Below are 26,920 nucleotides of genomic sequence, written 5' to 3'. Positions count from 1 at the left end.
TCTGGGCTGCCCAGTGCCAGAGTTTCTGTCATTCGACTCGTCCCATCACTTCCCGTTGTCCACCACCTACGTACGTCAGTCATACCTACAGCCAGGGCAGCAACCTCACCACCCACAGCCACCGGAGTCTCCGTCCCGCCTCCGGCCTTGTGCGTGCTGAACGTGGACTTGGACGTGAGGTCCATTTTCAGTCAGCAGCCAATGGCCCAATGCCTACCTCTCCAGTCTCTCTTGTCGGCGTCAAATCGGCGTCCCGCGAGTCGCCAGCTGAGATGGAGAACGCAGAGGGATGCAACTGAATCTTGTCTCCCGTTGTCTCCCGTTGTCGGCCCTGCAGACCGGCCCTGCGCGGTAGCAGCAATGCACATCACGGTTCCGCAACGACGGATGCCTTTCGATCCAATGCAACCGTGGACCGCAGCTTCTCCATCTCTCCCCTTTCAGCGCCAGCCATCCTCCCCACAAGCTGGACCCCAACCCGGCTCTTAGCACGACAGATATACACCCGCCTTCAGGGACCGCCTCTATTCTGGGTTTCTGTTGTTTTGCAGTCCAAGAGCCCGCTGCCGCCGTCGAGATTCCTTGGCGGCCTTGCGCTGCGTGCGAATAGCTGCCCCTTTCAGACCCGTGGGGTTTTGTTGCTCGCTTCTGCGTGGAAACACCAACAACATGCGACGCGACGGTGCGACAGCCCATGGCCACGCCCACTGTCGCTATTGATTCACGGCCACGGAATAACAACTTGCGTACCTTATCTTGAGCTGTAACCTACCGGAACCGTGCCGGAATCCGCGACGTGCTCAGAGACCCAATCAGTCCCATCATCCCTCACGGGCCACAACTCGTCGAGGCCTTGCGGCACCGGCTTCTTCGGGACTGGACTGGAAATAATTTCATCAATTCATCTATAATCGCAATCATAATTGTCAACCCGAACAAGACAGAAGAAAGCACCACGAAACAAACTTTTCCTGCTCCGCGGCCCAGACTCGTCTACCTGACACCTCTTCAGCCCGGCCAGGCACGCCGCTAGCAGAAGAACCAAGCAGAACCCAGCAGCATCTTTGCCACTAGCAAGAGCCACGAGAAACCAAAGACAAGTCCAAGGGAAGAGTGCTCCGGTTCCGCTGCTGGTAGCCCGCACCGCACTCGCTTGTTGATCCTTCTGATTGGGTCCCGCTGGTCATGACGCCGACCTCTCCATTGCGCGGGCGAGAACCGCAACTGGCGGGAGACGACACGACCAGAAAGACTCTTCGTCGCGTTTCTAGACAGCCTGGGCCGGTTGACGGCCTCACTGCACCGACAGTGGGTCTTGGTCAGGAACAGGTCCAACGATCACTCACTCAAAGTTATCACTTGTGGCCCTGGAGAGTGAACTCGGCCAAGACTGACTCGCATCCCGGGAACCGTTGAAAAGACGCCCGCATCACTGAGGCTATCTATCGGCAGTCAACATGTTCCACGCCAGGCTGCTTGTAGGCCTGTTGCAACGCCATGGCTCGGCAGGTATCTGCAGCGCCTTGGCTGACTGTGCCTATGCCGTGGTGAACTGCAGTCCCCTCCCTACGCAGTGGTTACAGTACGCTATGTCTGATAGCCGGTCATCATGGAGCCGTGGTGTGATGTCGGTCATCACCGCAGCCATCGTGCAGATGTCGGAAATGGCGAAGAACTTCATGAGCCCCTTGAAGCTGCAGAACCCCCACGCGTGCCGACGCGCTGGGCACTGAAGGCGGACTCCAACTGCTCACCTCCCGAGCTTCGGACAGCAATTACTCGTCCAATCTCTGAACAAATGCCGAGCGGAGAAAATGCGCTAGGCCCGTCCGTCAGACCTGGGTTGACCCTGTTTCAACCCGTCTTACCACACCGACCTCTGAATCCCCTCTCTGCCCATCGGCTGATAGACTCCATGCGCTCTAGGCAGTGTGAAGTGGCAGACAACGGCATCCCTTTTGGTCAGCCTTACGTGCCGCAGAAATGCAGCGTCAATGTTTGACCGACCTTTGGCAGAGAATGGTGGCTTGCTCGTCTTACACATCCCAAGGGCCACGGGGTGCTCCGGGAAATCGTCACTTCAGATTGGACGACGACAGCAGCCACTGGCTACTTTCTCTCCGTTCGTCCTCCTCTAAGCACCGAGCATCGGCGCCGTCTGTATGTTCTAGACAGCCACACTTGTCCTGGTACGGACGACGGATGTCTCCCGCGCGCACGGTCGCCGCACCCGAGCTTCACAGAGTTGGCGGAGGTGGACCGCAAGAGATTGTCTCAGTGAACTTTCCGTCATGGCCTGCACCCATCCGAGTTTTGGAGAAGGGTTGAAATGAGGCCAAGAAGGAATAGCGACGCGTTCGCGCAAGCCTCGACCGTCACTCTACCCGCCGACTAGGCCGCAAACGCATTTAGACTCTGCTTGCTCGGTCTGTCTGGGGGATCGTCGCCAGGGCAGTCAATGACAGGCCGATCAGGGCTCGATTCCGGTGACGTTGCAAGATTGAGCTCGTCTTACAGGCGGGCGGCCAAGTGTCTATCGGAATGTAGAGTGCTTACTGGGTGTGTCGCCGGCCATCCCATAACTGTGTTTTCCGACGACAGACCCATTCTGCCTTACCTGAGTCTCCCTTGAGCGCGAGGTCAGTAGGCTGAGACATACGTCGGTCGTGAGTGGTTCCAAGCACATCAGAGACACGAGATGGAAGCAAAGACGCACTCATTCAGCTTTCCGGGCTCGAATCGCGGCCAATGTTCGTCATCGACCTGCCTCGGTGGACCGTTCGGAAGTTTTTCTCCCTCGTACAAGGTCTTACTTCGCAGCATCCTTCCTAGAGCTGCTGGATCTCACTGGCCGACATGCTGGACCAAGCATGCAGAGGTGTCAGTGATCATCCTTTTCTGCAACTTTACGAAGTCGGAGGCTGCAGCAACTTGGCTGGTGGCAGTTGGGGCAACTCCATCTCATCGGTCCCATGTCCTGGAAAGGCAGTCCCTGGTGCCTGCGCGGTGCGACGCTAGAGGCCCAGCCGCGGCGGTCTTTTAGTTGACGGCGGGCCAGTTCTAATGAGTCGGTTCATGTGTGTTAGTGGCAACCAAGGAAGTGCTGATTACCTACGCTAGGGATGTTGGGGCACCTGGGTCGTTTCCCGGTTTCCTCTACTCGAGTTGACCAGGCACGCGTAGAAGCTGTCACCCGCGCCACCATCCCGAACCAGCAGCCGATATCGAATATGGACCCCTTCGCGCCCTAGTCACGGGCGGCGTCCCGGCTGGCTGTCCGTTTACCTGCTCCCGCTTCTTGTCTCTCCGTTTTCGTCTCGTGCCTCGATCAGTAATGAAATGTGATGAGTTTGAGGTGCACTTCTTAATCGGCCTGACAGCAATAATCCTTTCTCTGGTGCTGTCCCGCCGACACGACAGCATCGCGTCTGGACCCCAATGGCGACGCGGACAGGGATACGTGGGACAGACGGGGACGGGGATCGCGGCTCGGGAAGACGCAGCAACGTGAAACTTGTCGATATTGTACTGTTCTCTCTCGCAACCTTCTCGAGTACAGTTCATGCAGTGGGCGGCAATGGTGCGTTACACCAGTCAACATCGCTTGGCACGATTGCGGTAAACTGACAAACGCACAGCACAGCGTGTTGCGCATTTCCCAAGACAAGCTGTGGGTTTCAACCGCACAACGTCAACCAGCTTAATAAGTCCGTCGTCGCAGGACGCATTTCTATCTACTCAAGTCGAAACGGCCTCAACCATTCAATCGGCAAGCGGGAGTCTTCTGTCTGCAACAAATGGACAGCCGTCAGCATCTCGGTTTCCAGGAGGAACCCTCTCGGTGACAGGAGAGCCAGGAACAGGCCGCACACCGTCCCCAACATCAGACGAAAGCAGTTCGCCGATCTCGAGGAGTTCGATCTCATCGAACGTGGCCAATGGGACGTCCCAGGCCCCAGGCGTCGTCAGCACGTCAGAGGTGTCAAACTCGACGTTTACCAGAAACCCTTCAAGTACAGGGTCATCCGCTCTTTCAGACGCCTCCTCCCACAGCCTGAGTACTTTACCCATAGCGAACACATCAACGACAAGTCCAAGTAGAAGCGCAGTTTCGGCTTCCATAACAACGTCGATATCGAGTCTCGAACCATCGTTTCCCATCAGCAATGCCACAATATCCGCCTCGCCAAGCGGCAACTCCAGCAGACCCGTAACGAACCTTACCGACACGGTCGAAGGAAATTCAGTCGTGGTCTTGACGGTTCCCACGGGTTACGAACCAGATGTGTCATGCATATCGACCAGCGACGGTGCCGTACCGACAACCTGGTCCATCGTCTACACATCTACGACGACTTTCTACGGGGATCCGGCAGACTACACGCCCCCTCAGCCCGAAATAACTGTCCCAATCACATGTTCTCCTTTGGGTATAGGAGAAGGAAAGTCGAAATCGCGCATAGCGTCTGGGTTCACGACATGCACGGATACGAGTGGATGCACCGCCGCCGCTCTGCCGTCCATGGTGCTCACCATGTCCACGCCAAAGATAGGACCTATTACGACCTATACGTTCGTCACGACGGCCAAGAACCCGTCAGTCGTTTATTCTCCCATCAGCACACCACGGTACGGCCATGATCCTGAGACGAAGGCCCCGCAAGATAAGCACACAGCTGTGAAACCTGCCGACAAGCCCACCGACAATCCCCGGCAGCCGGCCCCCAACGACCAGAAGCCACCCGACTCGCCGACAAACCAGCCTCAGCCGGCCCCAGACAACCAGAGGCCACCCGACTCGCCGACGAGCCAGCCTCAGTCGCCCCCAAACGACCAGAGGCCACCCGCATCAACGATTCCGCCACGTGAGAGTGTAAAGGAACCACCAAAAGCCACTTACACAATCACCGTCGAGCCCACCAAGGTCATCGTCAACGACCAGACGTTCACAGTGACGAACCCCTCCGAGACACGTCAAGTCAGCGTGAGCGGTGCGGAATTCACAATCAACCCAAGCGAGGTAGTTGGCGGAGGTACCATTGTTGACCGGCCGGGCAATGTTGGCCGAAGCACCGTGGCGCCTTCGAGCACCGTCGTGGGAGATGTACCAGTCGTCGTTGCACCGGATAGTTTACAAAATGTTGTAGTGGTCGGAGGGACGACGTTCGAGCTGCAAGCTACACCAGTCGTGACCGTGGTCCAGGGGCAGACCATTACGATTCAGTCTTCCGGTATCGTGTTCCCGAAACAAACGGTGTCGATCAATCGATCTTCCCCGACACAGACGGAGATTGTCGTTGCGGGCGGCGAGATGGTGACCGCTATTGGTCCCAGTGTCGTGATCGTTCACTCGACGACGTTCACGTATGGTCTGGCGTCGTCCACCATCACAGAGATTGTCGACGATGATACCATTCTGATAGGGCCATCAGGGGTCATTGTGCGCAACGTGACCATGGGCGGCCCAAACGCGAAGGCCTCGGACACGGCCTTTGAGATCGTGGGTGGTGCGACGATCACACAGGTAGGGGCTTCGGTGGTGGTGGTGGAAGGCAAGACGTTCACGGTCGGTCCAGGGAGAGGGACTACGACGACCGTCATTGGTGGTGAGACCATCACAATTGGCCCATCCGGGGTAGCTGTGTCAACCCTCAGCTTGCGCTACCCCTTTGGGCCGACTGTTGTTACCACAATCAGCGCGCCGACAGCCACAGCGCCGTCGGCGCCGGCACCTTCGGAGACGAAAACGAATGGCGGCCCAGGTGTGAGGCACGCGAAGAGGACAGCAGGTCCCCGACTTGAGTTTTACATAGCGATCGGCGTCTGGGTTCTGGGTCGGTTGGTTTGAGACACAAGGTTCATGACAGATGTACCAAGGCGTTTACGGTTCTTCTCTCTTGGTGAAGCAAGGCCTGGTGTAGCAAGGCTGGAAGGAGAAAGGCCACGGATTTGGGAAAATGGGGCTCTGCGCAGATGCGGGAAGGGCTGAAGTGTTGCCATCGACGGGCTCATGATGGCACGACGCCCAGGGACGGCTAAGGCGGGACGTGGGTGGGGGAGGGGGGATGCCTTCAATGCGACCTCACCGACGTCCTTCGAACTGTATTATTATACACCTCTAATCATAGTTAATGCTGCTGCCAATGGGCCTCGAGCGGGGACGAGGTCGCAGCAGCAAGGCACAGCCTCTCACGGCCGCACGTCGTCATCGGCCTTGCGGCTGTCAAAGGCCATATCATGAAGGGTGCCGAACGATAAATATGACGCGCATCATATCATCTGAATTCCAGCGACGTGGGAGAGAACCATTCTAGAAAAAGGGGCACCGCCATCATGATTGGGTTGCGCAGTTTGGGGCTGATCTGGAAGAGTTCAGATGATACAGGTGCACGAGTCGGCGGCCATGTTGGATACTGTGCGAAACTCACAAGCGAGGTGTAGGCCCCATGGTCGATTTGCACATGGCTATACGTCACGGATAATCCCTGTCTCGGCGACAACGACGATTGAGTTCCCCTGACGGCTCGCTCCAACCATGCCCTGGCTTCGGCAACGACATCTTTGCCGCAGCACACCAAAACCTCTCAGCCTTGGGAGGAGCCGTGGAGCCGGCGGGGGCCGGCTGGGGGGAGAGAAAGCGTGACGGACGGGATAGGCGATGTTCGATGTTCGATGTTGGACCGGGGGCCATACACATACCACCCGCGCGCGCGCCTCTCTTCGTTTTGAAAAAGCCGTCCCGCAGTCCGTCAAGGTCCGAAACCAACCCACAGCCAGCCCGCCCAGAGCTGTCAAGCTAGCGATGGGCTGAAAACAACATGCTGCCTTTTCTCAATCTATCCACTACCTGGTTTAAACGCCAAGAGGTCGGGGAAAAGGGACGAATGGGGTCTCCCGGCAGATAGATTGGCTTCTTCACTTCAGCCCTTCCTGCTACGGTAACAGACCTGGAGGCGACGTTGAGGCGTGGTTTCTATTTTGCGATTCTTGTTCCCTGTTTTCTCTCCCGCTTTGCCAAGGAGGGGGGGAAGGGGGGAAGTTCTAGAATATCTTGGACGTCTCATGGATGCAAAGCTGGTTGATAGAGGCAGAGTTGAATATCCCAAAGGGAACATTTGCGAGACCGATCACGCGTAGGTCAAAAAAGGTCGGGATGAGACGGAATGGAATGGGACTATGTCGGCGGTTCTGGTTAACTCTAATACTAAGAACCGCTAGCTTCCGCAGTGGAAGTGTTAAGACAATGTCTTGTGCCAGACAGGAGGGTGCGGGACTGGATGGACGCTACGCAGACTAGACCGGGATGACATGTTGGTGAGATATTGTGCCCCCTTTGGAGTCGGGTACCGGCTCCGCGAGGGCTGGGCTCCGGAGGATGGCTACTCCGATCCAGCTGGTGTGAGGCTTTGGTGAGTGGTCGCTATTCGAATCGCTCGTTCGATGATGGACCAGAGTGTGTGAATCGTCAAGACATCAACTTCAAGGTCGCCCATCAGCCCTACGCCGCTTCCTCGTATCGAAAGACAGACGTCACGGGTCTCACCGGCTGGAATTTGGGTAATCCCGAACTCGGAGGGTTTGTAAGACGGAGGAATGTGATGGTGTCTCGGGAGCTTATCTGACGGTTGCTGTGCAAGACACTGTGGCCATGCAAGATGTGACGGAGACGACAACGTCCCAGATTCATGAAGAGGAGTAAGAGAGACGTTGAGCACTTTTGTTAGGATTGTTTTGTGATGACAGTGGACTTAGTCTGACGGGCTGGGGAAGTAGTCGAATGCGTACGCCGAGAGTGCCCAGACGGAACGGCCCCCGGCGCGGGATGCTTGCGGTCATGAGCTGGGTCCGGCGCTGATCCGGGCGGCATCTGCAGAATTCTCTATTTGGACTGTTGCGTGGGGAGTTTTGGCGGCCGTACAGGAGCTGTGATATCAGCTTTGGAGACTACTTTCTTATCCTGAACCACCCCGCAAGTCACTAAACACGTATCAGAAGCTATCGCACTCTAAATGGCATTGCTAGAACTCTGGCGTAAATGGTAGTTAAGCTACAGGCTCTAGGATTAGCAGAAGCACACAGAGAAGGGGTTTAATGTTGTTCAATACGTCTTCGGCTTCCACAGGCACTGCCAGAAAGTCGGTACTCGGCACCACGAGCTCAATCTATCACGTCGAGTTCAACTTTTACAATTTTTACAAACTCACAACAATTGCGAGCAAATGGTCTGTGAGTTCATTATTCATTACGGGAAATGGTGGGTCTTCTTTGGAAGCAATATCAAAAGTCTCGGATGCCTCATCCGAGCCTTCATTGCCACGGTTCATAACCCGACAATATCTGAACCTCCTTGTCAAGAACTGGTATCCCACTGACTGCAGTGACAGTTCCTCATAGAAGATTGGAGTCTAGTTTCATAACAAGTACTCTTTTTGATGATCAGATATATTCAGTTGTTCATCTGCCCCATCACGATTCCCCGAATACCCGTTGTAACCAGGGGCCGCATGAATCCATATACGAGCGTAGGACAACACCCAACTTACACATACACCGTTGCATCCCTTGGATTGACCTCCTCCTACTCTAACATTTAATTACTCCCACTCCTTCATCAAAGTGTTGCTCTCAATCTCCCTATCAAAACCTACAATATGCGTCGAGTGGCACCATGGCTTGATCTCCTCCTCCTTCCGAATCGTCCCTGCAAAGAACGAACACCACCCCAGTCTCGGGTGAGCCTCGTTGATCTCCCTCCTCGTCTTGTCGTGAACCATCTTGTCGAAGTCCTTCACGTTGAGATGCCTGCCAACGTTGTCGTACAGCGTGGCCAGCTGGATCAGCTGCCCCAGATACGTAACCCTCCATCGACGCCCATGTCCTGGTGGCGGATGATTGCTTCGCAGACGGCCTCGGCCTGGTCCGTGGTGGCGCCGTGGTTCTTGAGGGCGTCAAGGGCTTTGATGCCGCCGTAGATGTCGAAGGACATGTGGGTCGTGGTCAGGTTTTCCTCCGCCGTGCCGATGTCGTGGAGGAGGCAGGTCAGGACCCAGGTCACGGGGGAGAAGGAAGAGGCCTTTTGTGGGAATTGTTGTCTGGTGATTGCCCTGCCTGTCAAGGGTTGTCAGCACGTGGCTTTATGCCTGTCAGAGAACGTACCATAGTAGAAGACTCTCATCGAGTGGTTGAAGGTTTGAGCATGGAGGCGGTCTTTGGCATACCCCAGAGTCTCCGCGACGACTGGGTCATCGGACGGAAACTGGATATCTTGAACCGAAATGGGTGCCGGTTCGTGGAGGAATGGTTTGTCGCCAAAGATCTTTCCGGCATCGACTGGCATGGCGGCCCACCCGTTGGCTTCGATATCGTGTTGGCACATGTTGTTTGTAATGATGGCTGAATGACCCACGAGCTTAGGCGAGTCTTCAGAATGTATCAATGCCAGAATGGCGTTTAGTTCAACCTGGCGAAGCCTCTAACTTATGTACTCGGTGCTGACACGGCACATCACTTCAAACGTGTACCAAAGCACACATGATCGCCTTATGACAAAGCCCGGCTGCTTGCTCATAGCTCAGGTGAGAACATAACCTCCTCTGCTCACCCGGGGCCGAAGGGCGGGCCGGCGGCCGGCTGGGTCTCGGAGTCTCTTGCCTGGTTTTCCCCCTTATTACGGGGTTGACCCGCCTGAAGGGCGCGATCGACATAAACTGTCAATATTCATTCGCAGAAGCTCATGGCTTCAACTTATGGTTTTGAAGACATTACGTTAGAGAAACTTGACGTTAGTCAGCCCGGAATTCGGGTCGAATGGGCGTGCCGAATGATTTCAAGTTGAGTGTGACGTCCCTGTCATGGACATAATGATATAGAATATGACGGGTCAAGACCACTTCATCTGGAGTCTTCTCGATTCCAGCGGTCGGTTAGACTGCATGGCACCAAGCTTCGGTGACCATATTGCAGGTCCAGTATCATCGTCTGATTTACTGAGATTACCATATTTGCTCAGAAAGCCAAAGTAGATTAGTTGAGGTCTTTCCCAAGCGTGCCCAAGCATTCTCTGTCTCTGCCGCATTTCACTTCTGAGAAGGTATTCGTTCTGTATGGTGTAATGGGTGGTGGGCGTTCTTGTTTCCCCTCGTCAAATATCTCCATTCTGCTATGGGAAAATTGAGACCAATTTGCATGCGTGATATTGTCAACCACTTACAAATTTAGAATTGGTGAAAAAAGTATGAGACGCTGAGTTGTTTCTGGCCTACTCAATATATAGCCCTCTCAAACCACAACTACAGGAATGATCCATAGCGGCAGTTATTCCCAAGCGCTATAAGCTTTCACCACAGTACAACTCCAGTCTGATCGTAGTCAAATACGGCCAACGGTCCAATGCCTGTCAGCCAGGGAACCTCCAGAAAGCCAGGATCAAGACAAGATTTGCCTGTTCAATGATTAGACCAGTTCGATGATGCTCGACCGTGAACAAGACGGTTGCCTCCTGAGACCTGGGTCGTTATTAACAGCCGCGCCTCGTCATCGTCACTTTCCTCCGCCCTGCTCGCTTGCTCGCTAGTCTGGTACACGTAAGTGGTTGTCCGCCTGCTCCTCTATCCTATATTTCAATGTCTGCAACAGCACCGCAAGGTATCCGGACGCCTAAATAAAGACACATCACCATCAATGACGTCGCTCTACATTGGTCCACTAACCTCATAGTGTCGGCGAGGACGGGCGGAGCTCAACATACAAGTCAAAGTGCGCACCTTTCCTGCATGGCGCTTACTCGCATGATCTATACAACAACCCAACGGGGACAGACGTGTGTACGGGCTAAAAGTATCTATTCTCTGGGGTTCTCATGAACAACGCTCTATAAGCAAGAACCCGGTTGGTATGGGTATGAGCAGACGAATCTTACTCGAAAAGAAGTAGATTAACGGCATTATCTGCGACGATGCAGAAGAAAAGGACCAATTGCTTCACACAAACACGAAAATCAGACAAGCGCAACTCAAACCAGCAGACCATCCTCACATCCTCCCTTTCCCCTTGCCCCTGGTCTCCAGCACGGGAAACTCCTCCTGCAGGAACTGATCTTGCTCAATCCCTAGACCCGAGTGGCCGCTGACGGTAGCTTCCTGGAGGCTGAGCCTCAAAGCCAACTCGAGGTCGTCTTCCTGCGGCGGGGGTCTGCTGGAACCAGCGTCACCGGCGCTCAGGGCCAGAGCAAGCTCCAGGTCGTCGTCCCTGGGTGTGGCTCTACTGGAGGACCCTACTGCGTTGTACCCGGCGTTGGGTGTGTAGCTTGCCGACGGAGATGTAGAGGGTGACCGCTTCGTCTTCTTAGTCGCCTTGGGCTTATACTTGACTGCAAACTCGTAATCGCCTGAGCTGTTGCCTCGCGGCGACGGTCCAGTATCGTTGACAGCCTCCATGAGCGAGAGCCTAAGCGCCTGTTGAATTTGCACTTCGTATTCATCCTCCTCGGGCACCGGAGGGGGCGGTGTGAAGCCGGTCACACTTGGCTCCGGCGTGATCGTATCGACTGTGCTCTCGCTGAACGAAGACGCCGTGTCCAAGCCGCCGTCAGCTGCCGAGCCAGTGTCGCTGGCGCTAGTACGCCGCTGCTCCTCCAACAACAAGGTCTCCTGGGAGATCATCTCAGCGTACTGGATGGCCTCCTCTTCGGTTAAGTCGCCGAACGCACCAACGCCGAAGCGATTGCGCAGCCAGGCATCTTCACGAGCCTTCTGCTCCTGCTCTCGGCGGAGTTCCGCGGTTTCGGCGGCGATATAACCAGACACGTTGCCACCCTGGCGACGCGTCGCAAGGCGGCCGTGAATATCAGAGTGACGAAGATGGCGCTTGCGGCCGGGAGGTTGAGTGGTGGCGCTGTAAGCCCAGTAGCGCAAGAAGGCGCCAAAGGAGGTGATGCCGCGCAGGACTGTCGGGTCAGGGTCGAGGTAGATGGCCCGCGCAGCCGGATACGTGTCGCCACTGAGTGAAGGGTTCATCGTCAACATGTGACGAGGGACGCGACCCGCGGAGCGGGCGTTGAGGGTGCGAAGGGGCTCCAGAGTTGAAGCAAGAGGGTCCCATGCCTGGACCAGGCCGTCGGTTCCTCCGTGGACGAGGTAGAGAGCCGTTAAGGCCAGGCAGGAGATTTCAGGAGAGTCTGTTTGGATCACTCGAAGGGGCTTGACCTCCGTGTTTTGTTGGTCGCGCAAGTTCCAAAGCACCACGCTGCCTGTCTTGGTTCCGATGGCAATCATGCGGGTCCTTCGGCCTGGGATCTCTGCGACACTCTCCGCGGTTTGCGGTGTCATGGTGGGAGTGGCAGCCGACTTGTGCCCGAAGTGGAGAGGGTCCTCGTAGAGAGTCACAAGAGCGTGAGAGGAGAGATCTACGGCAGATGCTGTGATCTCTGACACCTTGTGGCTTCCCAGTGCCAGATTGGAAACAGACCATTCGTCCAGCGAGCTGAGCGTGGCCGGGGGAGTCAGCAAACCCGAAGAAGCCGGCGTCACATCGCCCTTGCTCGGTTGCTGTGCCGCCATAGGCTTGACATCGACGATGCCATCTCCGAACAAAGACGTCGAGACCGGTATTGACTCTTCCAAAGGAGTGGAAGCATTTTCGGCACTAGGCCGGGGCGTTTGGGCGACAGATCTAACAAAACGTGTGACTTCGGGCTCCGATTCGTCAAGGCCACAGCGGATGGACACGATGATTTCTCCTGCGCCGCCGCCATCGTCGTTGGCAAAATCGACTTCGAGTCTTCTGCGCATGTCCCAGCCGTCGCAGACTCTTCGGAAATGGTTAGGCTTGTATCGCATGAACTTGTCAATCTCGCGAGCCTCTGCGACGAGCTGCTCCCTGCTCAACTTCATCGCGTCCGCAGGAGATCGAGGAGAGTAAGCGCCCTTGAGCGCATGCTTGTCCAGATCATCGGCCTGTGCCTGGCGGCGGGTCTGGTCGATGAGCTGCCAGTAGACCGACCTGCCAGCGTACCAAGCGTTCTTGGTAATGTCCTCGCCCTTGGCTCGCTCGACGGGTGACTTAGGAACATCGACGAGGTAGTAAACCTCGCCCAGGGCGTTGAGAGCGACAGCCCAGACTCGCTGAGCGGTCTTGCGCTTTTGAGTATACTGCTCGTCGACCTTGAGAGACACAATGGGGACGCCTGGGCTGAGAACCCAACGTGCCGTCATCTCGCCGTTGGCGTGTCGGGGACCGCTACCGTCTCCTCCGAGGGCATAGCATGTAACAACTCCCAGCGTTGAACCCGTCATGATACCGACGACCGAGTGCGTCATGTTGGGCACCGCTGTAGACCTGGCGATCCAGACACTCGAGAGTGCCTCTGACAGTGCCGGGATTTTGGGAATGTCAGGATACGTGTCGATCACGCCGGTGTCAGTGCCGAGATATCGACCACGCAGCTCGTTTGCGGGACGGAAATAGGCGCGTCCGCCGGGAAAGCCTTCGCCAGAGATAAGCCCATAAGGCTGGCTGACGTCCATGACATTGGGGCATGCAGCAGGTCCGTTTCCAACGCCGTATGGCTCCAATTGTGGCATAACCTCATCCAGCTGAAGCGTCGAAAACGGGTCGTTGAAGCCCCATTTCTCGACTCTCCCGTTGGTAGGATCGCTAATTGTCCCAACACCCAGGTCTGCCGCTCCGTGGATCGCCTGAGGAGGCTTCTTCGCGGCGGCGGTAGAGAACACGGCGTGTACGTGCGTAACAACCCAAGGCAGCTTCGAGTTGTAGGTCAGAACGGCACTTGACTTTTTGCTGCTGCGAGTGGAAGACCCAATGCCGGAGCCCGGCTTGCCCCTCACAAGGCCCCGAAGCAGACGTGTGCGCAGCAAGTACTCGCTCCTCCATGTGGCCAACGGCGTCAGGCGCGCGAAATAGCGCGCCTCAGATCGCACAAACTCGGAGACATCTTCTTCAAGGGGGCCCGAGCGAGGCTTCCCGGAGTTATCGTCCAGCATGACATGGCCCGGGAAGAATCGCAAAAAGGCCATTCGCCACGCATGGGGAGTGGTGACGAGGGCGTAGAAGCGCTTCGAGACGAGCGCCAACGCCGAGTGGGAATCGGGATGCAAGTGGGATAGGACATGGGTCAAGATCTCTGCACAGTCTATCAGCCCTCATGTATACAAATTTCCGAGGGCGAGCATGACATACCGTTAGGAAAGTCTGTAAGCTGAACGCCATCAGGTCGTGGATCGGATCGCTTAATGACTTTGAAGCCCAATGGCTGTCGGGGCGAGGGCGTGAGGGCATTCTCGTAATCAATCACTCTTTGACCGGCGATGGAGGGATAGGCCTCGGAAGTAAAGCTGGCGCTGTCGAAGCTCAGCCCGCGAAGCTTCTCGTCGAGCTGGGCAGCGCTGATGGCGTCGAGTGAGTCACGGCGGCCACCTTCCGGGACAGAGCGCGGGGATGCGCCGCCGGAGTCGGCGCGACGGAGCTGATCGACGCCGGTCGGCTGTTGGCGGTGACGAAAGCCATGCTGACTTGAGGAGGAGGGGTTCGAAGGGTTGTCTTGTTGGTTGCGCGTTTCCGAAGACTCAGTTGGCCAGTGTTGCATAAAGCTGTGGTGGGGGTGTTTGTGGGCAGGTGGCGGGCGACTGTGCAAAGGCAATGTGCACAGTCTTGGGATAGAGAGGGTATATTGAGAGGCAAATAAGCGCGGGCGGCGTGTTGGAATGCGATGCGGATGCTACTGGAGCGTGGGCGTGTCGTCGTCGTGTACTGGAGTTTAAGTGAAGCTTTGCGAAGTCGCGTTTCGTGACGAAATGTCCCGGGAGATTGCGGGCGTGGATTATCTCCGGGCCGGGTCCTTATCGGCAGAGCTTTGACGGTCCCGCCTATCGCTCATTCAGAGCATCACCAGCAGCATCACAAGGCAAGATGCAGACCACAATTTGAATACGACTGTCTCATTCTATTTTGAAAGAAGACGCCCAGTCTCAACAAGTTTGTTGGAAATTTATTGAGTTGCACGCGAAAATGGGGAAGTCATCGGCCCAGGTATCGCAGACAGCGGCCTCAGTGACAAATGACGCATCCAGACCGACGTCGACATGCCAGGCACAGAACATTCGTCTTTTGGAGGCATGTGAGCAAGCCCTCTTGTATTATCTACAAATCAAGACTCGAGCTGATCGAGAGAGAAAGACCAAAAAAAGAGAACAAGCCTATATTGGCAAAAGATGAAGATGCGGCCAGTGTGGATTGAACACACGACCTTCAGATTAAGTGATTGAAGTTGACTTCAGTCTGACGCTCTCCCAACTGAGCTATGTCCGCCACATTCTTCGAATTGCGATGTCAGCATCGTGCCAACAGCAGCCTAGGAAGCCACACGCTAAGCGGTGGAGCTCTGCGAACCAGTCATGCTGACTTCTCCAGTGGAGACGTCGACCAGCGGCAGGCCGTATCCTGAGCAATCAACGGTCTTGTCTCACCTCAATGCCTTTGGGAATAACCTCGGAGCCGATACCAAACACAGCTTCAGTGAGCATTTCCCTCATTGGGAAAGTCAGCAGCGAGACACGATGTCATGAAAGGGGGCAACTGCGACTCTGTGGGGATCTGACACTGTTCCTGTCAGCTCTGCAGCAGCTGTGGCACCTCAAATCCTTCCAAAGTCCCTTTTCACTCAAATATTGCCCGAGACGTCGGACTCCCCAGCACCATGATTCACGCACTTGACGTTTGACAGGCTTGACACATGCAGAACCAAGGAGGCACGGCTGACAAGAACCTGACAGAGGCACCGCCAACAACCAACACGACCACGACTCGGATCCATATCGCAGGTCATTCTTGGGAACTTAATATCCGTCATCCTGCTGTCGTTCGTTTGATCCACACAGTATTCGGCCTCAATTCCTTCGAAACAGGGTCCATGTCGCTGGAACCTGTCTCTATCCGTACCCAACGCGGAACCGATCCTTCGTGCCCCAATTCTGCAGAAGAACACGGATGCCAGACTGTTGGGACCGCCGTGTCCTGGGACCAACATTCCACGGTTCGCTTCGATGGCGGCCGACGACCGGCCTGAATGGTGATAGCCACCGTTCACAGCCGGCCGATGTGGTCTCACAAACACCCTGGGACTCCAGATTTAGATGCCCGGACCCCGGCGGACTGGTTCGGCATCGCACCACGTCGAAGCGGCCACCACACACCTGAAGTTTCGACTCACGAACGTCGGATATCTTGCCTTTGACAACTGCACTCAGGAACCGCAGAAACGGCCCTCAACCGTGGGCGTTCATCTCGTCCAAAGCACGGACACCGGCAACCCTACCAGCAATTCCTGCAACGATTCATTGTTCCGCCGTATTCCCGCCCAACATGAGTCGCGCAGCCAGGGCAGAGAGATGCCAGCCTGCTACGGTGCTACCAACAGACAGGACCCTGGGCTGGGCCACGTAACGGTGCCCATGAGCGCACCCCCCTCCCATTTCCCTCTCGCTGTGATCGACCCCCGGCTCGAACCCCCAATCTCCATCTTCGGTGAAGCCCTATGAAGAATGAGACAAGGGAACGGCCCCCGTCTTGCCTCCCGACGCCCAGGGTCTTATTCCTCTGTTCCGCGATGATTGCCTCCCGGCTGCCACAGCGCTCCGCAACAGTTGTTCACGCGCTGTGGTTCCGTCTTCCGCACCTGGACATCCCGTTCTTTGAATATCAAACTCTGGGCCGCGAACTGCGGCACAGCACGACGTGACGTGCTCAGCCCGGAAGGCACACTACCAGCCATCCAGGCCATCATTCATACGATCGTCGCGGTTGTGACTTGAGCACGCGATCACGGCCGCTCAGCTCTCACAACCCCAGGGAATCGGATCAGCCCCTTCGTATCTTGCATCCCAAGATTCTTCGAGGATCAATCACTTTTCATAAAGACCGTGCCCGCGACGCACTGACAGAGCATATGGGAATAACGACTCAGGAACCCCGACATCCGGCCCGGATCCGACTTTAAACAAGAGCATGGGCCTTTGGATCAATCACATATCCACCCAGAAAAACAACAAACCCACCTTGTTCACAAAAAGAGAGACCGAGTCAATTTCGAGAGAAACGAGCTCCATCTGCCCAGAGTGACGTAGGTACCCGCACAGTCAGTCACCCATTCCCTTGGGCCGCGCTCTGACATTTGCCAGAGTCCGAAGAGTCAGTACCCCATCACCGCGTAAATGAGGAACAAGACGCCCCCAATTGCCCCCATCGGCAAGCCATCTCGGCTACAGCGCTGCTCTCCGCGCCTGATCTTCAAGACGAGAACATCAAAACAAGTCTCGAATATTGCAACGGGCAGAATATTCAACAGAAGAACTGGGGGTATTTAGCACATTCGGGCAAGTCGGCACAAGGACAAGACCTAGACAGAGAGACGTTGAGGCTCCAATTTTGGCCGTTTCCCGTTTCGAACCCCTTTACCGTTCTGGGCGTAGCGTGCTGTCAAACGGCTGTCATCAAAGAAACTTTCCGAGCATCCAGAGTCAACTCATGCCTGACGCGAGTCTATCAAGGATTCAGGGTTCCCCCTTCTTGTTCGTCCCTGAAAATCACTCAAGAAGAGAAAACTAAAGCCCGGGGGGCCTCTGAACTCTCCGCCAAGAAGGGAATAACACATCATGAAATGGGCAATTGCTGAATACCACCTTTGGAGCACGCGAACCCTGAACAATATGTCAACCTCCTTTCCGACCCCCTCGTGCCCTCGCGTCCAGAGCATCAGATCATCCCACTAGGGGAGCCGATCAGGGGAAAAGGCTTTCCCGTACCGCACCGTCCTTCGTCCTTTCCCCTTTGCGGTCCATGTCTGCCGTCGCTGGCTGCATTCCGTTCCCCGCGGTTCCGGCGTCGCGTCGAGTCCAGAACGAGTCTCTGTTCCCGTCCGGCGAACCATGCCTAGGCTCGGGAGTTGGAGAGAAGAGTTGCGAAATCAAAGACGGATAATGACCAAGGGAAAACGTCGACGAGCGGCACGAAATCGAAACAAGGACAGCCTTTGCGATTCGAGGATGCCCGACTGAGTCGCCCGACCCAACCCCCTGGACCGTCTCCCGCGGGCCTTCCCGCTCGCCTGTGATGCCATTCGAGTCAAACGGAACCTCCTTGAACCCCGTCAAAGAACCCACCATTTCTTCATGACAGCGAGCCAGTAATGCCCAAAATGCAAAAATCGCACCCCAGCAAGAAGCAGCGGTTGAGCGGGAACCTCATCACCCGAGATGGAAAGGAAAAACAGGAATCTCTTCTCAACCCGCCGTGCCGCTGCGCAGCGCTGCCCTTGATCGCTGCCCATTGCCAGGTTGCATTACAGCGTACAGCAACGCGGTGCATCGCCTCGCCATCACACCTCGCTACAGCACACACAGCACGCTGCTCTCGGAGCTACTTCTCCTGCAAACCCTTGACCATCGTCCCACATCCAACGACTTCAACCACGGCCCATGCCTTTTTTTATTATTACTTTTCTATTTTCTGCCCTATCTGGCATACACGTGTACCTGCTTCGCCCAACGGACCGCCACGCCGCCTGCCCTGCCCTGTCACCGTCCGCTCACCATTCGATCACGGCCACCGCGTCCCAAAACGGGCTGATCCGTTCATTCTCGCCCCCACAAGCCACCAGTGTAATTCTTCGACCGCGGCCCCGGAGCAACTCCCGATATTGCACGTCACGAACGGACTGACTGTCCGTCCCACTCCCCGCCCGTCTTGTTGTGTGTTTCCCTTGCCTGCCGGCCCCCTCCCTCCCCTGGGGACCCGGCGCAACATCCAGCGAGGCTATGAAACGGTCATCTTGCTGGCCATGCCCTTGAGCCTCGGGAGAGTTGCCGTATGTATCTCCCCCAGTCCTGGTCGCCATGTCTGCCCAGCGTATCCGTGTGTATCTACCTCCCTCTCCTGTCTTGTTGGCCCACGCCTAATTGGCCGTATCGTAAAACGTGTGCCCCCTTGGGCTCTCTCTCTCTCTGACCTCCTGACACGTAAAGCGCTGCACATCATTCGGATATACTTCGCAGATTGGCGGATGCACCTGGGAATGCCGGCCTGGGCAACTGCTGTTTCTGGCCGGAGTATGCACATCGTATCCCAAGAAAGAAAAAGGCAAGAGAAAACCCTGCAGCTTCTTCAGTTTGCCAACGGGAAACTCCGTCCCTTTTCTTTTCGACACTGACAAACCAACCCGGTCGTTCAGTATGGATACCCATCACACTGTGATGGACTTGAGAGCGGGCATGAAGAACCCGCCCCACACTCCGTTGATAGACATCAACCCAGCAGCAGCAGCAGCAACACCAGCGAGGGTCGCCTTGAACCTGCCACCTCAGCCTGCTGCTCACTGCTGCCGTTGTCATCTGCCATCGCACAAAGCGTTCGCCGGGCTGCTTCCCCGGGTGGCCCGTGGTCCCCTCCCCGTGCACCACAAGATGCTCATCGTCATACGTAGTGTACAAAGCTCACACAGACAGCCCTGTTGATTGTCAGAGTGGCCGACTGAATCAAGTAAGCCATGCGCGTGTTTGCTTGCGTTTTCGACGGATGATTCCGTCTCGCCGATAACCTCACCGAAGGCACAGGCACGCAGGCCGGGGGGGATGAAAGAGAAAGGCAACCCGGGACGGCATAACACGGGGCTCTTGCGAGCGGTTACTCCGAGAAGAAGAGAGGCAGGCGATTGCTCGCACAGCCTTGCCGATGGCATTGTAGCAATCCTGCGAGAAGCGCGTTGTCAGGATAATGGTCACCGAGAAAGAAGAGGTTACGTACTGATTCGAAGCTGTCAGGATTTGGGAGGCGGCCTGGCAGTCAAACCAGGGAGACTAGACTCGGGACTGATGCCGCGTGCCGGGAACCACCCAGGCAAGGGGGAGGGAGGGTTTGTCGATATTGATTGCACGAGGCCCAAAGAGACGACAACTCTCATGTCGCGGGTCGCCAGACCACCACCAAACCAAGCGCATTGACACAACTTGGGGGCCCGCGATATGTCTCTGTCATGATAGGGGGTTATTTCTGAGTCGACAGACTTGATATAGCCCTTCCCCGGAGCTCTCTTAAACCCTTCGGTAGATCATTCCAGGCAGGAGGGACAGCGCCTTCAACGGCCGTCGGGGGCCCCGCAGCCTCAAAGTCTAATAGATAGATATCAAGCATGGCAGAACACCAGTGCACCACAAACCCCCAGGCTTTGGGGGGGGAGGGATCATAAGGTTTGGTTGGGCTGCCTTGTCCTCATGGCCAGGCCATGTCAATGCCAGACATCGCCGTCTCTTGGGTCGCGCGGCCGTGGGTTTCTTGCAACAAGTTGTTTTTAAGGTTCTGACCGCAGTCGATCAACCCTTGATGTTGCAATCTGCTGGGACGGCGCCCTTGAAAAACCTTCAGACCTCCCCTCTCTCACCAATCACGGAATGCGACCCGGCGGACAAAGTCTGCCACCGAAACCGAAAATTTCGCCGGCCAACTCCTTACCTGAACTAGTAGGACAGCTTCCTCGAGATAGCTTCATGATTTGATACCACGTTTTCCTTGGCATCCGACCATCCCGTAATTCTGCTCATCTCCGAACGATCCTATCCAACATGGCCCCCCGAAAGGATCTGTAGTCTAGAGTCTAATAGAGTTGCGCGAAACTCTAATGACGACAACCAAACCGTACGGCGCACGCATGCACGTCGAAAGAGACTAGACGATGACGCTGGCCATCCCCTACGACTCTGTAAGTCCGTACTGTCGAATTGCTATCCGTACAGCGCTGATCAAAGCCCGGGGGTTGGTTTCTAAGCACACGTCGGGATTTGAAAGTTCGCAGTGCCAACGGCGCAGAAGTAAGGATCTTCAGCAAGGGCCCTCGCCTTGGAGGGGAGGGGGAACGGAGTTGATTGACAAACGGGGAAAGTAGCGCGGGCCGGTCGCAAGGACAGGGAAATGGCACCACATGTGGAATATACCCGCCTTTGCCCGCGCGCCGCGCCCAATTCTTCTCCTCCCTTGGAACGCGGGTGTTGGGTTGCAAGAAAGTTGAGGCTGTGGAAATGCTAATGGTCGTCGGAGAGAAAAATAATAATAATAATGTTGATACACACACTTGCGGTGGCAAAATCGAGGAATAATCAACAACTGAACCACGTCAACTCGTGGGTTCGTCCTTACCGCCGCCCCGCACTGGAGGGCGCCTCGTCTCGGGCCGTCCTGACAAGGACCGGGGACGCAAGCACTTGGGCTTCCAGAAGAGATGCTGATCGAACGAGGCCGAGCGGCAACAAGCACACGGTTCGGCTGCGAAAAGTGTCGTCGCGGGACAGTTGGATTTGCACAACGCTCGGCACGATCATCACAAATTGCTCGTCGTCATCGGAAAACCTGTTCAGCAGACTCCTCAGACAGTGTCGCACTTGCGAGCCATGTCTTTGCTGCTTTCGGATTCATGACTAAGAAGCCGTTGGTCGGTGGATGTGTTTTGTGTCGGAAAGTTGGCTTCCCAGTGAACGAAACCAAAACATGCGCAAACAATTTGGAAGAGGCACCGATTCAGCAACATAAGCAGGGTCGTGTCTATCGAGAGCGAAAGACGGCGGCGCGGAAACGTCATAAAGAAGACCGTACTCGGGAATTGGTCTGGGCACTGTAGGGTCTCATGATCAACGCCTCGGTGCCAAAGACAATCTGGGCTACCGAAACCGTTGAAGCGCACCATCTGCTTGGGATCTCTTGTTTGAAGTGGCGTAGATTAGAATACCCCGGAAATAACAGCGGGTGGGCGGCTGGCGATACGGCCTCGAGATCTGTACACGCCTGTCCATTCAGCGTTTAGTGAGGCTCTCAGCTGAATAAGTCGATACGCCCGCGGCCTCGTCGCCGTAACCATGGCATGCGATTCTGAAACTCGGGGGGCGGCAAGGCTTTTGCCTCGCCGCGGTTGCAAAAGTTCCCAGTGTGGTTGAGGGGTTGCCTCGGAAGTGTTGGACTTTTACCCTACAGCATTCATTGACCCATGTTTTGAGTTTGCCGGGCAGAGTGCTTGTTCGATAGCCTCCCTCTGAGTTGCAACCCTTTGTGCTGACTGTGTGTAATGACGGTTGTCAACGATGAGCTGGCCGGTGATTGTTTGCTTGATGCAAGCCCAAGTAGAGTTGCTGTAAGACGGTGTTGTTCATGTTCTCGCCGACGTACAGGAGCCAATGGAGGGTTGAAGAGGGGTAAGTGGAGTTGCCCAGACTTAAGGCATGCCCATTATTAGTTTGGCGACGTCCAAACTGCCATTTCCAGAAAATGCTTCTTTCATGGTGCCTGCTTCTGAACAATCCTTCGGTATCCCAGGCTTTTCCAGGGCAACGGATTGTTTGCTGATTGGTCTTCAAGGAGCGGTGAGGGAGGCAATGGCTCTTGTCTCGCTCGCACGCTATGGAGTTTGTGAAGCCATGAGAAGCCACAATGGGCAGATCTGAGGGACCAGACCGAATGCAAGCAAACATTTACCGCCGACCATCGAGAACCACTTGGCCGGTTTCTCCAGGCCACCAGATTGTGGTCACCCCAAGACTCCGAACCCGGTACAGCGGCAACTGGTGTGCTGGTGTGCATTGCGGCAAGAGAGGACAGCGAATCAACTCCACCGGTTGTGTCTGGCCATCCGTGTCTGTCGTGTCGCCGCCGCCACCTGATGTCAGTCGTTCCAGCAGGTCGGTAGGTCGTGGAATGAGAGACACCGCGAACGATTTCCAGCACCCAACAAAGTGATGACACGATATTGGCTGGCTTCGGCAGGTCTCTGCATCCCCATGGTCGTCAGAACTCAGTTGATGATGTTTAAATTGTGTAGTGCGATGCGGCGCCGACAACGTGCTCCGTAATTAGGGAGAAGGGGGGGTCCAGCGGGTAGTTAGCACACAGGAACGTCGATCCGAGCTAAATCGTTCCGAAGCGCCACAAAAACCCGCGCAGCTCTCAGGACGAGCGGGGGCGATCGGCCACCGTCGATGCTACAGGTGAAGACATCTCTGGAGTTTGGCCCGACGGAGGAGCTGTCCTTCCACCTACCCGCTTGGGCAAGCACATGTAGATGGGCTGTCTGCTCATCAAACGAGACGGCCGATAGAGAGGGAAAGCGGGCGCGGTGCAGCAGCAATATTAGCAATGTTCCCAGTCGATACATACACGAGCACCCGCCCGGAGGGGCGGACGAGATGTAGCCGCTGCAAGTCATTCGAGTTGTGCGTGACATGACGACACGGAACGAAGTTGTTGAGGGACTGGTTGTCTGGTGTCTGGTCAGAGACGGCCGCGAGTAGCCATCCCGCGGGCCCCGCTTCTGCAGAGAGATCCATTTCCAGTAAAGGCCGGAGGCGGAATTGAGGCCAGTCGCATCGACATCGTGGCAGTCGTGCGGGGCTGATGGAACCTGTCGACCGCTTGGGACGACACGGCCGGGCCAGTCCTACGGCGTAGGGTAAACTCTTCGTCTCCCCGAAGAAAAGGCGTCGACAGGATTGCTGAAGAATCTGTCGACCCGACTGGCCAGCTGCCGTTTCGGGGTTCCATCGTGTTGATCGCCAACCCCGACGGGCGGCGGGTCATATGCGGCTGTTATGCGGTTGGTCCAACAGCTGCTGCTCGTTGGCCAGAACGAATCCACGTTGCTGTCATGAACCATGATTCGGGGGGCTGGTAGCTAGCTGCACCTGACGAGAACACCTGTGTGTTTCTCCAGGAACGGCGTGGGCTTTGCAGATGTTTGCACCTCCTCTCTGTGGCTCGCATACATCGGCGGCGATACGCTTGATTGGGCGCGAGCGCAGAAAGGTATGTGGGCGGCAATTCTGTCCCTCAGGACGTGTCACCTCTCACCTGCCACTGCGAGAGTCGCAGCCGGTCGATATGCAGTTTGACGCCTCGCAGTATCGTCCCGTTCATTCCCTGCCTGGTTGTGTGTGTGTCTGCAACGGACTGTGTGTCTTTTTGCAACATGGGCGAGCGGGGCCTCTGGCTTTGTTTGGTCCAAGGTAAGGAAGGCAATTAGGCAGCCGTCGTCTGCTTGTACCCCATACAGTAGTAAGTCATTCACGGCCGAATAAATGCGAAACCTGAGTCGACGAGAGGGATGATGGCCGGGTCTGGACTAAGCTCGAGGCGAGATCTAGAACACACCAGTCCAGGTCGGTCCTCTGGTGAGACAACCATCCTAAGCAGAGACCCGGCAGGGCGGTTGGAAGCAAAGGCCGTGTTCGGCTCGCGTGTCCAGGGCAAGTGAATCGGGAGGCGTGGCGCCAGGGTTCCGTCAATCGTCGGCGGCCTATTCAGCCATCGCTCCAAGCGAGGTTCCCGCCAGCGGCGCAGGGCAGTATTCGTAGAAGGCGTAGAAGGAGACGGGCTTTGGTAAATTGTGCGGAGCTCGACGCCGACGCCGGCCTGTGTGAATAGCAGCAGTAGCAGCAGTAGCAGCAGCAGCAGCAGCAGCTGACAGCCGTCCACCGCTTTTGCTGTGGGTGTCACCGGTATGCAGCTTGCGGTGTTCCGGCGCTGCAATGCGGTGCGGTGGTGGTGACCTGCGGTGCAGCAGCGGGGATGGCATGATTTTTTATTTTCCTGTTTAATTGCTGCGGGCTGGCTGTACATGTGTATCGCACTGGCTTGGGCGTCTGGCTGTGCGGGTGACGATGGCGTCCTTTAGGGCCTGTCAACAGAGGTTGAATTGGCATTGACTGATGGTGTTCCTTCCCGGTGTCTGGTGCGATGCGAGGCGCGATCAATTGCGAGCATGGCGTCGCGTGTGCGGCGCCTCAGCATGCCCAGATGTCTGAGTGCGTACTGCGGACATGTCGAGGCCCGCACGCTTAGGCGACGGGTTGACGTCGACGGCGACACTTGACACTTGCCTGATTGACGTTGACATCTTCCACTGACTCGGACGCTAGTGACACAAAGGTGAGTCGACATGTCTGTCGTACGGGTACCTCATCCAACGTGCGCATGGCAGGCAACAAAAGCAACAAGCATGGCGTAGAACTTTTGAAGTTTCCATGGAAGAAGGACACCCCTGTTAGTGGTCTGCTGTGTGCGATTACTTCCATGGTAGATGGATCACTAGGTGAAAGGCTCTGCCAGCGTCAATGAAGGCGTCGTTGGTGAGACTCCTCCGCCCAGGTCTGCGGGCGGCACTGGTGTTGTCCAATGTCTGACCGCCTCTCCAGCCTCATGGGTTCTTCTCTCTGTTGGTGCGTTGGTCAATCTGTCTCCCGCAGCCCAGCCCGTGGAATCGGCTGGTTGCGTCCTGGTTGATGGGAGACCCCTTTCCAACGAGCTGGTTCGGTTGTTGGAAAGGGCCCTGTCTGTTTGTGTGTTTGGCCTTGGGCCTGACCGGATCTCTGGAGAGGGAGGCCATTTCCAACGCCAATGCTTCGAGAACGAAAAAGCATAGTCGTGACCGCTCAGTTGGGCTGGGAGAGAGAGGTGCGGCCGTAAGATGAGAGTGTAGAAGGCCGTGTACGCGTGGGAGCCGCCTAAATCTCTTTCACTTCCATTGGTGAAGTAGTAACCTGTGCTGTAGTCAATTGCTGGAAACGACGTTCGACTTCAGCCTGGCCCCGAGGTTGGTGTGGTGTGGTTTGCCTGGGGAAAGAAAGCTCACGCCCCCCGGTCCCAGTAGAGGTTTCGATTCGCGCCAACTTCTCCGGTTGACTCTCTGGCCGATGCTGACTGGTTGGCGGACGCTGGCACTGGCAAAGGCAATGGCGCTGGAAACTCCTGTGGTCCGGGTGGTGATTTCGTAATCTTTGAGGGCCCTCCGCTGCTGGATGGATGGCGCCGTCACAGTGGTACGGGTACATCACATTGCAGAGAGCAACCTCGGATTGTGTCTCCCTGCTATCCGTACCGCCCTGTGCTGGCCTGACGGGACCAGCAACACCCCCGCTGCTGTTTTATGTGGTGCTTGTGCTGGAGATGTGCTCGCTCGCCCGGGTGCTTGGGCTCTGAGGTGAGCATCGTTCGTCTCCGCGCGGTGCCTGGGCCTCGCTGTGCACAGTGAACGCGACAGGTCTCCATCTGAAAACTTCCCCCGAAATCCCAGTCCCCGTTTCTAAACTCTTAGGTGGACGCCCCCCCGGGAGCCCAATCTCATCTCTCTCGTCTACAGCACCAATCAGGGGCCTCATAGCAGGAAGACTGGATCCAACGCATGAGGGAAAGAAGGGCAGGTAGTGTACGTACTGCATAAGTAAGACACTGAGAGATACGGATACCAGAGACACGGAAACACACGGGGCTCTTAACCAAGTCCTCCCAAGTGCGAGCGCCCTCGACTCGGATCGACTCTCCTCTTCTCTTCTACTAGGGGGCGTGTCCCTGGGAAAAACACTTCCGCCGCAAAACACAGTAAGGCTGGGAGAGACTCGCAAAAAGAAGCAACGAAGCTCTGCTGATGCGACGCCCTGTCCCCGGCCTGCTGGACTGACACGTGCGCACGATGAAGGAGCGGTAAGCCTTGCTTCCCAACTTCCTACGCCGCAAATCCGAACCACTAGACATCAACATCCAAGGCAAGATATGTCCATCCTCACAACGCGCTGATTACAAACGAACACCTCCTCCTACCGTCCGGATTACCTCTCTGGGGTCGGGGATGAACTGCTGGGATCGCCTCGGTCGGTGCCCGGGAATAAGGTCAGGAGGCTTTTAGGTGCGAGAGACATGGGACCAACCCAAATCCACAACGCCTCTAAGCAAGGGACGGTCCTGGGACCTGAGAGGGCCACTGCACCACGGCGCATTCCATTTCTATTCGTTTGGTCCTGCACTGTACGGATATCCCATCTTCTGTACAGCTTTCCAACAGGACAGCGAGAGGAGAGGAGCCATCCAACAACCCGTCCTACGT

The 26,920-nt window shown here is 56.1% G+C and overlaps 5 protein-coding genes across 5 annotated transcripts; 3 read left to right on the top strand and 2 right to left on the bottom strand.

The window, feature by feature from the left end:
* Window positions 1-3,562: 3,562 nt before the first annotated feature.
* On the top strand, window positions 3,563-4,101 carry CGGC5_v003918 (uncharacterized protein; the record flags this gene model as incomplete). The annotated part of the gene is made up of 3 exons (XM_032033291.2): window positions 3,563-3,580; window positions 3,639-3,670; window positions 3,744-4,101. 3 exons carry the CDS (start codon window positions 3,563-3,565, stop codon window positions 4,099-4,101), a joined length of 408 nt encoding a protein of 135 aa, XP_031887578.2.
* Window positions 4,102-4,534: 433 nt separating this feature from the next.
* CGGC5_v003917 (uncharacterized protein) lies at window positions 4,535-5,848 on the top strand (the record flags this gene model as incomplete). The annotated part of the gene is made up of 1 exon (XM_032033292.1): window positions 4,535-5,848. One exon carries the CDS (start codon window positions 4,535-4,537, stop codon window positions 5,846-5,848), a length of 1,314 nt encoding a protein of 437 aa, XP_031887575.1.
* A 2,746-nt stretch (window positions 5,849-8,594) lies between these two features.
* Window positions 8,595-9,376, bottom strand: CAH (Cyanamide hydratase; the record flags this gene model as incomplete). Its single annotated transcript, XM_032033293.1, has 3 exons — window positions 8,595-8,802; window positions 8,859-9,108; window positions 9,157-9,376. The coding sequence occupies 3 exons, from the start codon at window positions 9,374-9,376 to the stop codon at window positions 8,595-8,597; spliced, it is 678 nt and encodes a 225-aa protein (XP_031887576.1).
* A 1,654-nt stretch (window positions 9,377-11,030) lies between these two features.
* On the bottom strand, window positions 11,031-14,602 carry pof10 (F-box/WD repeat-containing protein pof10; the record flags this gene model as incomplete). The annotated part of the gene is made up of 2 exons (XM_032033294.1): window positions 11,031-14,140; window positions 14,197-14,602. 2 exons carry the CDS (start codon window positions 14,600-14,602, stop codon window positions 11,031-11,033), a joined length of 3,516 nt encoding a protein of 1,171 aa, XP_031887579.1.
* A 1,546-nt stretch (window positions 14,603-16,148) lies between these two features.
* On the top strand, window positions 16,149-17,225 carry CGGC5_v003914 (uncharacterized protein; the record flags this gene model as incomplete). Its single annotated transcript, XM_066151203.1, has 3 exons — window positions 16,149-16,454; window positions 17,129-17,134; window positions 17,193-17,225. 3 exons carry the CDS (start codon window positions 16,149-16,151, stop codon window positions 17,223-17,225), a joined length of 345 nt encoding a protein of 114 aa, XP_066009304.1.
* Between the last annotated feature and the right edge of the window lie 9,695 nt (window positions 17,226-26,920).

This window comes from Colletotrichum fructicola (assembly GCF_000319635.2).
Source record: "Colletotrichum fructicola Nara gc5 chromosome Unknown KSG_Nara_v1_contig02, whole genome shotgun sequence".
Taxonomy (NCBI): Eukaryota; Fungi; Ascomycota; class Sordariomycetes; order Glomerellales; family Glomerellaceae; genus Colletotrichum; species Colletotrichum fructicola.
The sequence above is the reverse complement of the archived record's forward strand: the minus strand, read 5'-3'. Positions and strand labels throughout refer to the sequence as shown.